General features: G+C 38.6%; 1 protein-coding gene across 3 annotated transcripts in view; it reads left to right on the top strand.

The window, feature by feature from the left end:
- Positions 1-18,479, top strand: part of FUT8 (fucosyltransferase 8) — a 243,809-nt gene that overhangs the window by 215,547 nt on the left and 9,783 nt on the right. For all 3 annotated transcript variants that reach the window (XM_080684231.1, XM_080684230.1, XM_080684232.1), the window contains 2 exons: positions 9,753-9,999; positions 14,470-14,646. In XM_080684231.1, coding sequence (XP_080540357.1) covers positions 9,753-9,999; positions 14,470-14,646 — 424 coding nt within the window. The remainder of the gene's footprint in view (positions 1-9,752; positions 10,000-14,469; positions 14,647-18,479) is intronic.

Raw genomic sequence — 18,479 nt, 5'->3', positions numbered from 1 at the left:
TGTAGTGTTCAGTAAACGTTCTTAAAGTTGCTGATAGGGAGGTGGGACTATGACAGGGTGGATGCAGGAACTATTTTAGAAGTGGCTTATAGCATGGGTCATGGAGAAGGAGTAAAATACATGGAAGGAACAGACTCTGGACCTTCATCCCTGCCCAGGATTTTATGATTTGGGGTGAAAATAGAATTACTGTAAAATGATGGCTTCTGATTTGGAGATCTACCAGGTAAGACTCCATGGCCTGTTGATAGATAAACATCTAAAAAGATGTTGTATATGATGAGGATAGTAGATAACCTTCGTGGCAAGGTGGTGACAGAATTTTTTGCAAATTTTGGTGAAGGTTCTAAAGAAGGTTGGGGTGATACTTTCTCTGTTTTAAGCATAAACTTAAAATGTCATGGGAACCATAATGTAAAGTATCAAATCTGTACAAAGTATTAATTTTTTTAAGCAATAACAACCAAAAGACTACGTCTACTCATCTCACACATCTCCTTACCATTTGCTACATTTATCTTCCCCCTTTGCATTCCTCTCCTTCCCATGCTCTGTTAGGTAAGGTTTCATGTCTTTTGCCTCAAAGATCTTTTTCTTCTTTTATGGATATCCCCTGCTCTTCCCCCAGTTAAACCAAAAAGGGTAAAATAGAGCCACTTTTTGAGTAATGTCTTTACAGTATTTATTTTAGCTATGCCACTAGAGGCTATAGATTGTCAAGTATTAGCTCTCTTTCTAGTTAGGTAACACAACCCAGAAGAGGAGAAAGGGAGGGTCAGGTGACTTTTACCAGATTGGCAGCAGCAGTGACAATAGGAGCTGTAGCATGGCACATAAAGCCATCCCCTACTGCTCATCTTCTTTCTTCCATGGTGGAGGAGGAGGCACTGGGAGAAAAGACTGTATTCTGCAGTTTGAGGAGGCAGGAAGAGTTAAAGATGGTAATGGTGGCAGGTGACCCTTGGAGCTGCTGATACTTTGTGGATTGGTCTTGCATGCAGTATGAGGGAGATTGCTGCTCCAGTCCCTGCCTTAGTAGGTCGAGATGTTTGTCTGTTTTATCAGCATTTTGCATAGTGCTATACAAGGTGTTGCACTTGATTGTCTTTTCTCCTCAAATCCCACAAGTCTTAACTGTTTTCTTATTATTTCCTTTTTCCAATATGACTCTGTATTTTTTTTCTCATGGTATAGCCAGAATTTCTAGTGATAATTCTTATATCTTAAGATACTAGGATTGACCTTTATGCTATCATCATGAAACCCAAATTAGGCCTTCCTGATTTACCATAATTGGATCGTAACTTACCAGAGAAATTACAAGTACTATAAATCTAACAGGAAATGTTGCAGTCCAACTCTCCAGCTATGTGCTAATCACAGTGGCAGCTGTAAAATTCCCCCAAAGCAATAGGGAACATAGCATATGCCAAGTGACTGATCTGCCCTGTGAGATCCTAATGGCACACCTGCTCACCAGTCACGTCTTTCAGGGATTTTCAAGGAATTAAAAGGCCATTATTGCCGTGAGGTCCCCCCTCCTGGCTATTTCTTACAAGGAGATATGACATGTGATGAAGGAATAAGAGGAATATGAAAGTGGGATTGTGATTTTTCACAAGAGGGGGTAACAGAGGTTGGGGTTTGGCTCTTCAGTAAATTTGATGAAATAAAGCCTTGTCTTTGTTTCCACTCCTCTACTCTCTTGTTTCTTGCCAATAAGAAAAGCTATTCTAGGATTCTTTAGGATCCTTTGGGTTGGAAGAAGGTTCTGAGTTAGAATAAAATACTAAATTATTAAAACACAAACAAAAAAAAATCCCCTAAACCTCCAGCCATGGAGTTCTTAGGGCCTACGCAATCTAAATCATCAAAGAAACTGTTGATAGTATTTTCATAATGAGCAAGCTGTCTGCAGACCATATGAAACCGTTTGGCAAAGTAACATACTAGTATATGTATATAAAAGTTAAATGCCTAAATTTGTTTCAGAAACATTAAGAATGACTTCAGGGAGCCTTCTGTTTAGTGGAGTGAGGCAAGCAAACCTCTGATCTTTTTACTTTTGACCCTGTCCTGCTTGCCTTATCCTGGTCTGCATAACTCACTAAGATACCACATATTTTCCATTAGCTGTTCTTTTAGTCCACTTTCCAGAGTTCAGTTCGTCAGAATCTCATTGAGGTCAGTGAACCCATGAGTCTAGTTGCCTTTGCAAAGCATTTCTCTTTCTAGTAAAAGCAGCAAGCACCTCATAAGAACGCTGCACAATTATTCCCATTGTGTGATATGCTAATTCTTAAGAATGTTGCTAACACTGCACTGTGTTTCATATGATTGAATTTAAAACTTTCACTCAGTTGGTTGAGGCTTCAAACTGGCAGGAATAACAGTCTTTTGAGTTGTTGCTTAAGTAGAGCGGTGATGGAATTCATATGGCAGGCAGCAGTTGCTCGTTCAAGTTCAAGAAGAGATCAGCTGCAGTGGTTGAAAAACAAAAAGTCTACCAGATGTTCAAGTTTTAATAGTATATCTTTTCTCCATATTTCAAATGAGAACAGAGATCAGTCATTAAATGAGGGTATAAATATTAATGTCATCATTGTTAAACCCCAAAAAACAGACCTCACACATTTATGTGATTTTTTTTTTAATGGCTATCATTTGTGTTCTAGTAAAATCAACAAAGCTCCCCCATGCCTCTAGAGGACTCATGACAGCTAGTTAGGTTGCAGTCTTGCTCTCCTTTTACTTTTGTCTCCTCTAACAAGTTTCAGAGAGTTTAGTAAGAATTTAATCAGAGTCATATTTGGCCACACAGAGTTAAAGAAAATATAAATCCTAGAAGTCCAGATAGTCTTGGTGGCTATAACTTAAGGATACCAATTTTTTTGCCATAATATGAACAGGAAGTGTTACTAGTTTAGACAACTTACTGCTATTCTGTGCTTTTAGTATAGAACAGAATTTTGGGTCAGGTGAAGTTAGTGATGATAATTCTATCAGAACTTTCAGATAGCTTGGAGTCACTGCTCTTCAGTTTGAACATTTGTTGAATATTTTGAAAAATAGCTGCTCATTGTTCTGTTGACTATGGTAAACAATATGAATAAGATTTACTTTGAGTATATATCTTATATATTCTTATATCTAATATATTTGGATATATCTTTGACTCACTGAAATGGGGCACTTTTATATATTTTTCAGAGGCTGTGTTATTTTGGCAAATAACTTCTTCCTAGATCAAATTGTAGCCAGCTTCTTGAGAATTATGCAGCAGAATTATTATGCATTAGGTTTCATGCTCAGCTTTCTTCAGACAGTACCTCAACCTTAAAATGACTCAATGAGTAAGATACTTTTATTAATCCCATTTGGATGATAAATAAGGTGCTATTATCAATGCCATTTTCCAGATAAGAAACTGGGGCAAAGTTAAATATAACCTATTCAAGGTCACACAACTTAATGATAGAGGATTTGAACACCAGTTTTTGTGACTCCAAAGCCTATATTCTTAGTCACTATGCACTACAGTCAAGGTACTATATGAATAAGCATTTACCTTATTATATATTATTTTTTAAATAATTTTTTTTTTGCTTTCAGAGAGGAAGAGAAAGGGAGAGAGAGAGAGAGAAACATCAATGATGAGAGAGAATAATTGATTGGCTATCTCCTGCACACCCCACACTGAGGACCAAGTCCGCAACCCAGGCATATGCCCTGACTGGAAATCGAACCAGGACCTCCTAGTTCATAGGTCTATGCTCAACCACTTAGCCATGCCAGCTGGGCTGCCTTATTATATTTTGTTTGCTGGCTCTCCCTGCTCCAGCCTCAAATAGAGCCATGAGTCTCAGCAGTTGGCATAGTCCTTGGAATGGCTGTTACGTGTCATGACGCCTAGCAACTATAACCATTCAAGGCAGCCCTTAGGAAGGGAATTACAATTTTATTCTTGCCTTGGCTCTTCACCTATGTGGCTCAGTTGGTTGGCCATGTGCACCAAAAGGTTGCCGGTTCAATTCCCAGCCAGGGCACATACCCAGGTTGCGGGCTCAGTCCCCGATGGAGGAGTGCAGGAGGCAACGCATCAATGTTACACTCTCAAATCAATGTTTCTATATCTATCTATCTATCTATCTATCTATCTATCTATCTATCTATCTATCTATCTCTGTCTCTCTCCCTTCCTGCCTCTTTCCCTTCCCCCCCATCTCTTTCTCTGTCTCTCTCTCCCCCCTCCCTTCCTCTCTCTAAAAATCAATAAATATATTTAAAACAACAACATTCTACCCCTCTCCTCCTCTTTGGGGGAAGTCTGGACCTATGGAGGATTGAGGGAAACCTCTTTATGAGGCTTGAGTTCAGAAAACAAACAGCTTTCTGGTTTCATAATCTCCGAAATGTTACTAATAATCCCCTCCTCTCCACAAGTGAAATTTAAGTTCTAGATAGTGATGTCTTATTGGATATTTTTTTCAATTGGCAACACTATTCCAAACCTCTTAGCCTTGACAGTTCTGAGCTCTGTGAGTTCCATCTTTAGGAGAGTTCCCCCTCCTGAGTTCTGCTTCTCTCACAAGTCAGTGATACAATTGCTTAGTAGCAACTGAAGAAAGAAGACTGTAAATGCAGAAGAAATCTCATGGATTGGGAGCCAAAATCTTCCCTACCCTTGAAACATTTTTTGTTATAGCAGAACCTGTTCATTTATGGTGGATGTTCAGCTTCTGAAGCCCTTTCTATAGAGTCTACTCAAGAGTAATAACTAATTGACTAGCTCTGGGGCCAGTATGTCTGTCTTATGTCACATAGAAAGATGACAGAGTAATGCTTTTAAATGGGGCTCTTAGGAATTGACTAGGAGGGAAGGTGCTTCTGTAGAGGTACTTGCATGCAGCTGTGGAAATCCTTCCAAAGAGCTGTCTGTGGCCCTGGCAGAGAGCTATTTGTGTATAACAAGCCTTTTGATTATCACCTGTCCTGAGCAAAGAGAAATCACTTTATAAAACAGGATTATCAACAAGAGGAGGTAGTCTTGAAAATGAGTCCCTGAAATAATTAATAATGATCATGTCTATTCCAGTTGAACTGGGCACTCAATTTTGTAATGCCCAGGCTACTTTGCACTGATTCTTTACTAATGAATAGTGTATGACTTACTTATGCATGTCTTATACATATAAAACATTCTCTTGCTAGAAGGTTGATATAGTACTTTTTTAACAGTAAAGTCTTAAGAGAATGCAGGGCACTCTTGATTGATCAAAGGGGCCATACTTAAATGATTTTAAAAATACATATATAGTATTACATGATTTATGACAACTGTGTGTGTGTGTGTGTGTGTGTGTGTGTGTGTGTGTGTGTGTGTGTGTGTGTGTGTAGGTTCCAGAAAGCAGAATGTAGTGTAAGTAATGAAGTTAGCTCTAGCGTCTGATCCTAGCCCATTTATTAGCTGTACTAGTATTATCTTTGAGAAGTTCATTTAGCGTCTTCGTCTATTTCCTCTGTAAAATGAGGGAGTTTAAATACATCTATGTTTTCCAAACTCTGAAACTTATTACAGATTATTTTAGGTGGCGTGTGAGATAATTTCAGGCAGTTTCCTTATAAAGTACTAAAATAAATACTGAATCACAGTTGAGAAAGTTATCCCTTTCTCAGTCTTATTGATTATGTCAAAGACAAGGTCTCAGTTTGGTGTCATGATATGTGTAGTAGTTCTTTAACGCTGGATAATTGTTTGGGGTTGGGGACAGAGGTGGATGGGGAGAGACACTGTAAATCCTTCATTTCACATGAGTTTCCATATGTGGGAAGTAAATTCCATTCCTTAGAAGGGAAAGTACAGAAGTGCTTGTTTGCTCTTTGTGACTGCCTCATTTCCCTTCCACTTGCAGTGGAAGTAACGTGCTATACAACTGGTGAGCTTGGGCAGAGGCGCCAAATGTGACTGGCTTTTCTCATGGCGTGACCCATTCTCAGAACACATATTCCTCCTCCTCCACTGTGACGTAGGGCTTGGTTGACAAATTCTGCTTAGGACTTGGTAGGAACTATTAGGAAACATATGAGACCATAAATAGAAAGAAAAGGAAAATAAAAAACCTACATTCTCTAATTCATCCTATTGGTAATCAGGTTGATACATTTTGATTGCCATTTTATTCCTCTCCTCATGTCTCATTTAGGTTTAGACTTATAGGAGATGTAAGGAGAAAAGCAATTATTACCCCTTAAAATCTCACTAACAGTCTCCTTTTTTAAAATAGAAATCTGGCTTGAGCACAGTGCTCTTTAATAAGCAATAGTAAATATATATATATGTAATTTAATAACAACATGGTTTTGTTTTTAATGAAGTTATATTTATAGTTACCATCTATAAAATAAGTTCATTTAAGTTTTAAAAAGTGAATTTTTAAAACATTAAATAGTGCAGATGATACATGGATATGATAAAAACTATAAAGGTGGTACATAAATGACTAAAATTTAGGAAGTACTGAATAAGATTATCTCTAGGATCTGTTCCCAACTTAAATTGTTTTGGCTGTGTATTTCAGTAGATTAAAAATGCTATGTGGTAAACTAAGTAAAAGAAGGGACGTTCTAACAGAAAATGTACTGTTATTTACTTTCATTTTGGGACATATCATTATTGAGGAAGCTGAACTTTGATACTATGCCTGTATTTTTATTTATATATATAAATACCCTTTTCTCTTAATATTTTACTAAGCAGTGAATTGATATCTTTTTGATAGTATGATTTTCAGTGATGATGTTTGAAAGCATTCTAGTTCTGGGTGAGATTTTTGAGCAGGAAATCACGGAGGCAAGAACGAGTCATCACTGTATACTCTGCCTAGTATAGTGTTTGCCACATAGTAGTGTTCAGCAAATATTTGAACGAATGAGTGAACAAAGAATAAAATAAAATTAACTAAATTCTCTGTTTTGAAGGTCTAGGTATAGTTTTCATTTCTTTCTGAAAGCTGTCAATAAGGCCATCTGGAAGGAAATGATGCCTGGGGCAGTCATGTAAGGGCAATTTAACCTTACTGAGAAGAAAATCACAAAAGGAAGGTAGCCCTACTAATTTTGCTTTTGTTTATGGTCATATATGAGAGGCTAGGGTCTTCCTTTTTTTTTTTTTATAAAAAGAACTACCTTTTTCCCTTCCTCATTTTTTCTGATTCATGTATTACTCTCTTATCCCCACATCAGGGAAAGCACCCCGATTTTCCTGGCCTTAGGGAGACTATTAGAGTTTAATTGAAAATGTGGCTCACTCTTTCCCCACACACACTTAGTTACAGTTTCCCATATAATAAGGTTGCCCAACTTTTTCTTAACTGGCACTCTAGGTGAACTGCCCCACTGATGGTAAATTTATTTATTGCCATTTTTTCTTGCAGCAAATGTCATGTTTCTAGGGCTTTGTTCTAAGAATCCTGAAATGAGTTTTACATATCAGAGAGAGAATATTAGCCAAATGTTTTTAATTCTTAGTTGTATCACTGACTTTCTAATAACTATACAGTTGGTTCGAGTGATTTAATTCCCAGATCATGTAATTTGTTTTAAAACATTTTGCATAATGCAGAAAAACAGAATTTGAGGACTGTGTATTCATTCTGGTGAATACATTTTAAATGTATTCTAGGTTTAGTCTCTACAAGTACATTCTTTAATGGTTTAGTGATAACTGTGATTCTAATTCATTATACATAACTAGAGGCCTGGTGCATGAAATTCGTGCAGGGGGGGTGGGGACGGGGGGGAAGGTGTGTCCCTCAGCCCAGCCTGCACCCTCTCCAATCGTGGACCCCTCGAGGGATGCCCAACTGCCTGTTTAGGCCCGATCCCGGGAAGTTACTTAACTTCCTTGGTAGGATCGGGCCTAAATGGGCAGTCAGACATCCCTCTCACAATCCAGGACTGCCAGCCTTCCTGATTGTCCCTAACCACTTCTGCCTGCCAGGCTGATCACCCCCTAACCACTCCCCTGCCAGCCTGATTGATGCCTAACTGCTCCCCTGCGAGCCTGATCGCCCACAACTGCCCTCCCTTGGAGACCTGGTCCCTCCCAACTGCCCTCCCCTGCTGGCCATCTTGTGGTGGCCATCTTGTGTCCACATAGGGGCAGCCATCTTTGACCACATGGGGGCAGCCATCTTGTGTGTTGGAGTGATGGTAAATTTGCATATTACTCTTTTATTAGATAGGATAGAGGCCTGGTGCACGGGTGGGGGCCAGCTGGTTTGCCCTGAAGGTTGTCCCAGATCAGGGTCAGGGTTCTCTTGGGGCATGAGGCAGCCTGGGCGAGGGGCCTGTGGTGGTTTGCAGGCCGGCTACGCCCCCCAGTGACCCAAGTGGAGGCCCTGGTATCTGGGATTTATTTATCTTCTATAATTGCAACTTTGTAGCCTTGAGCCGGAGCCAAGCCTCCTGCTTGCTCCATGGCGGCAGCCATTTTTATTGGGATTTATTTATCTTCTATAATTGAAACTTTGTAGTGGAGGCCAAGGCAGGCCAGGGCTGCGGGAGCTTGGCTTCCTCCATCACTGGGGGCAACCCAAGCCTCCTGCTCTCTCCAGCTCCATGGCTGCTGCCATTTTTGTTGGGATTTATTTATCTTCTATAATTGAAACTTTGTAGCCTTGAGTGGAAGCCTGGGCCTGCCAGGGTGTGCGGAAAGCTTGGCTTCCTCCATTGCCAGGGGAACCCAAGCCTCCTGCTCGCTCCGTGGCTGCAGCCATCTTGGTTGGGTTAATTTGCATATTACTCTTTTATTAGATAGGATGACAACATCTTAACTTGAGTTACCTTATATCTTCAGGTTAATACTTTTTGTTAATGAAAATTTAATTCAGTACACTTTATATTTATGAAATCTCTCTGCCTGGTATCTTTGTGTCTTCTAGTTATTACTATGTGATCTTTAATATGTAAATTAAACTTTAGGAATGCTGGCTATCACATTTTGGTTCTTCTCATTCATTATAATATGGATAGAACAGTAATATTAATGACATGTAGAAGTTGGATTCTGAAACTAATCACCACCTACAAAAATTAGTATCTAATTTCTATTGTAATTTTAAATCAATATCCAGGTAAACACAGATTCTATTGTTATCATAATCTTGAATATAATAGGCCTATTTTGGCCAAAGAAAAAAAAAGACTTTAGAATAATCTAATTTTTTTCTTAAAAAGATATAGATCCTTGGCTTATAATTGTAATCTTTAGGTATCTTCAGAATCATTTGCTCTGTCATGAAAGTAGTGCAAGAGCCATTTGCTATAATGACAAGGTGCAAGTTTTGAGAATACTTTACGTCTAATTTTAAAAAAACACAACAACAATTACAAAAAAAACAGAACTTGGCCTGGGTGGCAGTGTCCACTGGCAATATGGTTATTCTCTGATGAGCTGCTTTGAGTTCTGGATACCATCCTTATCTGGTGTGGAGGTGTTGCTTTGGCAGCATATTATGGCAGAAAAGAAAAGCTATGGACTTGAGAGGCACACCAATCCAAATGTGAACTTGAGCTCTGCCACTTTAGTATTAACAGGTTGGGCAAGTTACTTAACTTCCTTGGTAAAATGAAAATTATACTTCTCTAGGGATGCTATGAAGATGAAAGCACCCAAAGTGAGTTCTTGTTAAATGGCAGTAGTTGTATGAACAGTACAGTGTGGTGATGATGATGTTTTGATATTCTTTCAGGTGAAATAAAGGACAAAAATGTTCAGGTGGTCGAGCTCCCCATTGTGGACAGTCTTCATCCTCGTCCTCCATATTTACCCCTGGCTGTACCAGAAGACCTTGCAGATCGACTTGTTCGAGTTCATGGTGACCCTGCAGTGTGGTGGGTGTCGCAGTTTGTCAAATACTTGATCCGCCCACAACCTTGGCTGGAAAAGGAGATAGAAGAGGCCACCAAGAAGCTTGGCTTCAAACATCCAGTTATTGGGTGAGAATCTGATTTGTTCCTCATAAAGTGATATGGAGTAGCAGGTATATATACCTTTACCATATATTGGGAACTTTACAATCTATAGTTTAATTTTCATTGCTCTACTCAAAAATGGGTTCTAAAGTTCACCTAAGGCCCCAGGGAGATTAGCCTTCCTTTGTTTACGATGACTGAGTCATCGTACTTTGTCACCGTTGTTTTATTTATTTACTTGACAAATGTATTAAACCCATATTTCTGAAATTAGCTGTCTCTCCAGGGGAAACCAGCAAGATGTCATTTTATTGGGAGTATTTTGGATATTATACATGATCGTGTTGTACCCCAACAGGCCATGAGATGAAGCTGTCACATGTATAGCTTTCCGATTGCACCTTATTCTTAGGCTTCATTAATTGCCACGGGTGATTATTTTGCTTTTTTGATGTTCTGTTTTCTTTTCTGTCTTGGAAGCTATTTTGAGAACAAGGATATCATTTGTACTGTAAGGTAATGCTAAAATTATTATTTAAAATGTATCTTGACCCACTTGGAAGTTACAATGTATATATGTATTCAGTATGGTGCTTATGTTACGGGAGATATATCAGGAAATCCTGGGAGTAAGAAATATCCAAAAGAGCAATTGCTGACAAGTGTGTGCTCCTATACACGCAAATAAAAAGTTATGGGAAAAGGAGTTTTCCTGGGTCCTGATGCCAGAGTTCACACTATGGGAAATGTTCTTCGCACAATGGAAAGAATACTGGACTGGGAGTTAGGTGGCATGGGTAATAGTCCTGACTTTTCTCTATTTCTGGGCCAAGTTACCTAATAGTAGTATTGGGTTTTGATTTTTCCATCTGTAAAACAAAGTACCTACTATACTTAAAATACCTGCCCTTAAAATGATGAATTTGATAATATTAGGATTAAAAGAGGATTTTGGTTCTGTGGGAAAAAAAATGCACTGTAAAATATTATCACCTTTCAGAGAGACTAATACTGAAAATAGACTTGTAGACTAGACTATGGCATTCTGTTGCTTATGCTGTTTGTGATAAAGTAAGCTATTGATTAATATTAATACACTAAAGGCCCGGTGCATGAAATTCGTGCAGGTGGGGGTGTTTACCCTCGGCCCGGTCTGCAACCTCTCCAATCCGGGACCCCTTGGGGGATGTCCAACTGCCCGTTTAGGCCTGATCCTGGCAGTCAGACATTCCTCTCACAATCCGGACTGCTGGCTCCTAACCGCTCACCTGCCTGCCTGCCTGCCTGGTCTCCCCTACTCCCTTTGCCTGCCGGCCTGATCGCCCCTAACTGCCCTCCTCTGCTGGCCTGATTGCCCCTAACTGCCTCTGTGTTGGCTCCCGCCACTGTGGCTTTGTCTGGAAGAAGGACCCAATGACCGGAAGATGTCTGGTTGACCCTGTCTAATTAGCATATTACCCTTTTATTTGTATATATTTCTGATTCACTCACTTATTTGCAAAGCATGTATTGAATACCTGCTACTGTGGGGGACAGCGATTAATTTTTTTCAAATGGCTCCTTCCGTTTCATTTTAGCCTGTGGGATAAGAGACTTACATAACTGACATTATATGGGGTAGAACATGATAAATACCACAAGAGAAGTATTAAAAGCCTTAAAAGAGGACAGGGAAGGGAAACATACTTCCGTCTGGATCAGGAAAGGCTTCACAGCTGCAGTGTTTGAACTGGATCTTAAAGATGGAGAAAGGTAACACTGTAATACTTAAATTACCAGAATACTTCCAACTACATTACCTCATTGATCCTGTAACACAGTCCTGTGAAGTGGGCAGAGGTAATTATTTCAGAGGTGAGGAAAGAAAGGAAAGAAAATCTCTGCCGAAAGTTCCATAACCTTCTTAACTTTGGCTATCCTGTAGTTTTACATACCAGAAAGCAACCCTTATTAATTTTCCATGGAGCATCCAGCAGATGAAGAGTTGGCCAAGTGTAGAAAATTGAAGTAGCACAGACAACTAAGTTATTTGCAAGTGAGGTGGTATGCTGTAATGAGAGAGGAGTGCACTAGGACTTTGGAATCTGCGGTCCCATCTAGCGTCCACCACTAACAAATTTATGTGACTTTAGGCAACTTACTTGCTCATTATGGGCCTTCATTAATTGTTACCCTTTCCTCATTTGTTATAAACAAAACACTAGATTAGATGGTATTTGTTTTACTAACATAATACTAAACAGATTTTTGTGTCTACCTATCATTTATTCATTTTGTTTGTTGAATTGTGAATAAATAAAAGAGCTTGATATCTAATAGTGAAAATCAGTCAAGTACACAAATAACTTTTACTTTTGTGAAGACTGGGTTGAAATGTCCTATGGTTTTTTTAAAAAATATATTTCTTTATTGAATTTAGAGAGGAAGGGAGAAAGGGAGGGAGATAGAAACATCAATGATGAGAGAAGATCATTGATTGGCTGCCTCATGCATGCCCCTTACTGGGGATTGAGCCTGCAACCCAGGCATATGCCCTTGCCGGAATCAAACCTGGGACCCTTCAGTCCCCAGGCTAATGCTCTATCCACCGAGCTAAGCTGGCTAGGGCGAAATGCCTAATGTTATATGTGCTCACCAGAATGTCTTCAGAAGCATCAGTTTCCTAAACTGTCAGGTGAAAGAGTTACATTAAATGAAATGACTTCTATCCTTCACAGGTCTAACATTCTGATTCTTCTGTAAAGATTTCATTATGGTCCTCCATCAAAATATTGGTCCAGGCCTAATTTCAGGAGGACTGGGCGAATTGAGAAGATTGCTAGTGTAGTACTCTGCCACTGCCTCAGACACTCTGCTTCCTTTGATTCTTCTTTCTGTTACATCTCTCCTTTGTTTTTGTTTTTATTTTCATAACTCCCACCCATCCTTCTTCCCTTGTGTCTTAGTTTTCATACGAATAGAAGTTACTGGCCCCTATTCCAAATGTTAAAGCTAAACCAGCTGGTGTGGTTTAGTGGTTGAGTGTGGACCTGTGAACCAGGAGATCATCTTTCCATCCCAGTTATGGCACATGCTCAGGTTGTGGGCTCAATCCCCAGTGGGGGCTGTATATAAGGCAGCGGATCAATGATTCTCTCTCATCATTGATGTTTCTATCTCTCCCTCTTTCTTTCTCTCTGAAATAATTAAAAACATACATTTTTAAAAAGCTAAAGAAAGTACAAGGTGAAGTCAGTATCAAATAGTGTTTCTTCTCGTGAAAATTTTCACTGAAATTTAATGGAATTGTTCTTTTTGTCCCTCTTCGTCTCTTTGGAGCACAGTGAACAATTCCAATTTTCTGAGAGAAGCAGTGATTAAGAAGGATGTGGAAAGGAAAAGATGATAGAAGTGTTCATATAATATAGTAGTCACATTTGGACTGTAGCCTGGAAGGCAAAGGAAAGAATAGCCATGAAGATGCCAGAGTAACTTCAATGAAATCAAACCCTCACCCAGATTCATAATAAAAGGTGGCCTTTGCTTGACCTAAAGGGAAACAAGTCTCCTTTTTTCCTTTTCCCACATATGAATAGTGGTGTAATAATTTGGGGAGAGGAGGAATACAGAAAAGGCAAATTTCAGGAGAGTTGTAATTTATGAAAACAAGCTATGGTTACTATTGTTCTTATTTTCATTAAAATCGCTTTGAAAGCAATAAGATGGGAAGAGAATACTGTGGAAGTCAATGCAGTCTTTAGTGCAGATGGTGTAAACCTCCGTGTCCCCAATTTTATAATTTTGGAGCTTTTCTTAAATAGAACAGATAAGCTAGATTACTATCTGCTTGTGTTTGATAGAGTGTGAAAGACAGAAAAAGGAAATTCATTATGCCTACACACAAAAGGGCTGGAACAGCTTCATGAACTTAAAAATAGTATGGAGCCTTCAAAGGTTTGCCTGCTTTGTGCCATAGGATCAATGAATGCAAAGTCTGTGTTTTCTTCAGGCGACTTTAAATTCTACAAGGTGGCAGTTACAGAGTGACCAACAGGGTAAAATGAAGAAAAAGAAAACTTGGCATGAAAACGTTATAGTCAATACATTTAATGTTCTATAAGAAAAACTGTTGTCATTTGTTGTCAAAAATCTTGTTATATCCAGTTTTTTTCTGGAAGGCTAATTGGCATTTTGCCTAGTAAGGAATAGAACTCTGGAATCTCCCACTTATTCCTGATATGCCAATTACTTTCTCTATAAGAAAGCACTCTTTAAAGACTTTACTTACTTTTTAAAATTCCCCTTGTATTATGTTAACATACAAATATATTTAAGATATATGTGTTTGAATTTTTTAATATTTATTTTATTTTTTCAATGGCAAAAAATGAAAGGAAGACAGGTTTAAATGTTCATAATGCCACCATGAATAGGGGTGTAAAGTTGAGTACCCTAAGAGCACCCAGTGGGTCAGAGTATTAGCAGCAGAATCTGACTTTGTCCCTCTGCCTCCAGAATCCATGTCAGACGCACAGACAAGGTGGGAACAGAAGCTGCCTTCCATCCCATTGAGGAGTACATGGTGCATGTTGAAGAACATTTTCAGCTTCTCGCTCGCAGGATGCAAGTGGATAAAAAAAGAGTGTATTTGGCCACGGATGACCCTTCTTTATTAAAGGAGGCAAAAACAAAGTAAGTTATATGAAGTAGTGATTCTAGAGTGGGGCTCTTTTCAGTTGAAAGGAATCTTTAATTCCCATAACTTGTGATTCTTGTTATACTATTACTGACTATTGGGGTTTTTAAATTCAACAACTGTGCACTTGTGTAACTTGTTAATATCATCAAAACAATTGTGAGGTGCCAGCAAAGTTACATTTCATTCTGAAGCCTCTTTTTCTGGCTTGTGGGCAGCGTCATCTCTCTGTGACCTCACATGACTTCTTTGTGTGCTTAGAAGAAACAGCAAACTTTCTGGTGTCTCTTCTTATAAAGGCACTAATTCCATTATTAGGATTCCACCCTAATGCCCTTATTTAACCCTAATTACCTCTCAAAGACCCTATCTCCAGATACCATCCACACTGGGGGGTTAGGGCTTAAACATGAATTCTGGGGGGAACACAAATATTCAGTCCATCACACTTACCAGTAAAACACACAGGTACTTTTGCCTTTTTGCTCTCATATTTTCACTAACAATTACAGGCAACTGAAAACATAAATAAGATATAAGTTTTCATTTTATAAAAATTTATGGAATTGGGAAGTTATATTAAAGAAACAATAAAGAATCAAAAGGTAAGTTTTGTAAGTTCAGGAGAAGGACTACTAATATGTATTGAAGAGTAACCATCATTTATTGAACTTGTCTAGATTTCAGGCACTGTGCTAGGTGCTGGGCATCCATGCTAAGCAAGGCACTCTCAAGGAATTTCCAGTCTGGGTGGGGAACAGACAATTGCTCTACAGAATGAGTAGCGCTATTACAGAATTAACATTGGGTGTTATGAAAATATATAAAGCACTGATCCTAATTGGGAATTTATTATAGGATCTGGATGAACCTAGAGTTGGCCTTTATTTACTACCAATAAATATGGAATGCATTAAATATATGTGGAAGTAGGGAATGGGAAGAAGAAAACTGTAGTCTTGGCTCTGCTCAGATACCAAACATTCTGGGATGATTCTGAATTATGTTTACTTCAGTTCCATCAGTCTGAAAGCATTTTATTAATCATTGAAGCTATTTGACTATTTAATTAATTTATTTCTCAGTCCCTTTTTTATGTCACAAATTGGAGTTGGGAAGAAAAACAAATTTAGAATGAGGACTATAATGCAGGTGTTTCTCCAAATCATTAGATAATAATTTAAATCTTATTTCTACCTCCTAAGAATTCAGATTAACCTGATGTAAATTGCTTTTTTTTCTTAAGTCTCTATTGACTACACACACACACACACACACACACACACACACACACACACACACGTAAACAAGAATCAAGAAATTCACCAGCCAAGTATAAGCCAAGTTATGTAATTATAATTCTTACATAAGAATTAGAGATCAAATGAATGTTTGGGCACAAAACACAATAGAAAGTTTTCACAAGTACTTTTCCAATTTGATATCTAAACCTGTTAGAGAGAAGTAGAAATTGTTAACCATGCTCCTTCATTTTTTTTTCTCTTGAGAGCCAAATTTTTTTTATTTTTTTTATTAAGGTATTATATGTGTACATATCTTACCATTGCCCCCCCACCCCACTCCCATACATGCCCTCACCCCCCAATGTTTTGCATCCGTTGGTTATTCTTATATGCATGCATGTAAATCCTTCGGTTGATCTCTTATTTCCCCCACCTCTCCCTAACCTTCCTGCTGTAATTTGACAGTCTGTTTGATGCTTTACTGCCTCTGTATCTATCTTTTTGTTCATCAGTTTATAATGTTTTTTATTATCCACAAATGAGTGAGATCATGTGGTATTTTTCTTTCATTGACTGGCTTATTTCACTTAGCATAATGTTCTCTAATTCCATCCAGGTTGCTACAAATGGTAAGAATTCCTTCTTTTTTTATGGCAGCATAGTATTCCATTGTGTAGATGTACCATAGTTTTCTGATCCAGTCCTCTGCTGACGGGCATTCTAGACCATGCTCCTTCATTTTAAAATACCACACTGAATTTACAGCTTAGTTGAAAAAAATATTAAAAAATTAATTTTATCTACTCTTTTATTTGTTCTCAAATACATTATAAGCTTTTCTTATTTTTCCTTGATTAACAAAATAATTCATGCTCATTAGAAAATATGGAAGTTGGTAATTATACAAGCAAGAAAAAAATAATGCCCACAGTCCCATTACTCAGTGGTAGTAACTGCTTCAATTTTGACATATTCCCTTCAGTCATGTACATAGTTACACTATTTTAGTAGTTTATTACATTCTATATAATTTGAAATCTTTTTTGATTAATACAGCAATAGATCAGTTTTCTCAAGTCACTAAAAAATCATTATAAATATCTTTTTTAATAACTACATAGCAACTCTATGGATATTCCATTGCTTACTTGACCATTCCGTTATATTGGATAATTAGGTTATCCACAGTTTTTTAATCTTATAAATAATGTTAGGATATGTACCTAAAATTATCCTCATTATTTCCTTAAGCTACATTTCTGGACTTATTTAGATAAAAGTATCTGCGAATCTACAGCTTTGACCCATAACACCACATTATATTTTTACACCAAACAAACCTTGTACTGTATTACAGTTGGCAGTACTTAGATTATGGCAGTAGTAAAACTTGAATTTTCTTTTTGTGGTCAGCAGCTAGTAACTCCTTTTCCCCTTAAAGTCTAGGCAGCAGATTCTTTCATATTCTATTACTAGAGGCCCATTGCATGAAAATTCGTGCACTGGGGGTGGGGGGGGTCCCTTCAGCCCGACCTCCATCCTCTCACAGTCTGGGACCCCTTGGGGGATGTCCACCTGCCGGCTTAGGCCCGCTCCCCGGGGAATCAGGCCCAAGCTGGCAGTCAGATATCCCTCTGGCAGCCCGGGAGCCCTCAGGAGATCTTGAGCACTGCCATGGAGGCGGGAGAGGCTCCTGCCACCACCGCTGCGCTGGCCAGCCATGAGCCAGCTTCTGGCTGAGCAGCACTCCCCCTGTGGAAGCGCACTGAACACCAGGGGGCAGCTCCTGAGTTGAGCGTCTGCGCCCTGGTGGTCAGTGCACGTCATAGCGACCGGTCGTTCCTGGTCATTTTGCCTTTAGGGTCAAATTGCATATTACCCTTTTATTATATAGGATTATATAGGATAGGATAAATGTAGTAGCCTTTTATGCATATTTTTCTCTTCAAAAATGGTTTAATTTTCTGAGTCATGAAGAGGATTATCTTCTTCTGTCTGGAGAAAGAGTTCAGAAAACAAAATTTGATGTTAGCCCTTTGTTGGTGATATAAAAATAAATTTTTATGAGGTAGAAGAAAAAAATATTTTTCCTTGACAACCTCTGCAACTTCACAATGGAAGAATTGCTCTGCTGACATGCTTGTGATCAAGGGACAAAAAAGAAACATGTTTGTACAGAAAGTTCCATGCTTATTATTGGAGATGCAAACTCTCCCTCCAATTTTTCTCTTTGTTTCTTTGTTTGTTTGTTTTTCCACTCTCAGTATCCTTCGTCAAGTGGTTTACATATAGAGATAAGGCCTGAGGAACTTAGGCACCCTTTTGGTTTGGTTCCAGGGAGGGACCTTTAAGTTAAGAAGGGCATTAATGTTAGAGTTCCTTCTCAGTGAAAGGATCACTCTTTTGTTTCACTGAGCACCCAAACCATGCTGACAAAATCAGTCTTTATTCAAGGATAAAACCTTTGCTGGTGTGCTTTAGCAATTCATCCTCTCCTCCACCCTTCAGCCTTTTCATGTTTATTTATCGCTGTTTCTGCCCCATGCTGGGGTATGCAGCTTTGCAGGAATAACATTAAAAGTTTT

This window comes from Plecotus auritus (assembly GCF_963455305.1).
Source record: "Plecotus auritus genome assembly, chromosome: 1".
Classification (NCBI taxonomy): Eukaryota; Metazoa; Chordata; class Mammalia; order Chiroptera; family Vespertilionidae; genus Plecotus; species Plecotus auritus.
Note: the sequence above shows the minus strand (reverse complement) of the source record. Positions and strands in the feature narration are given on the sequence as shown.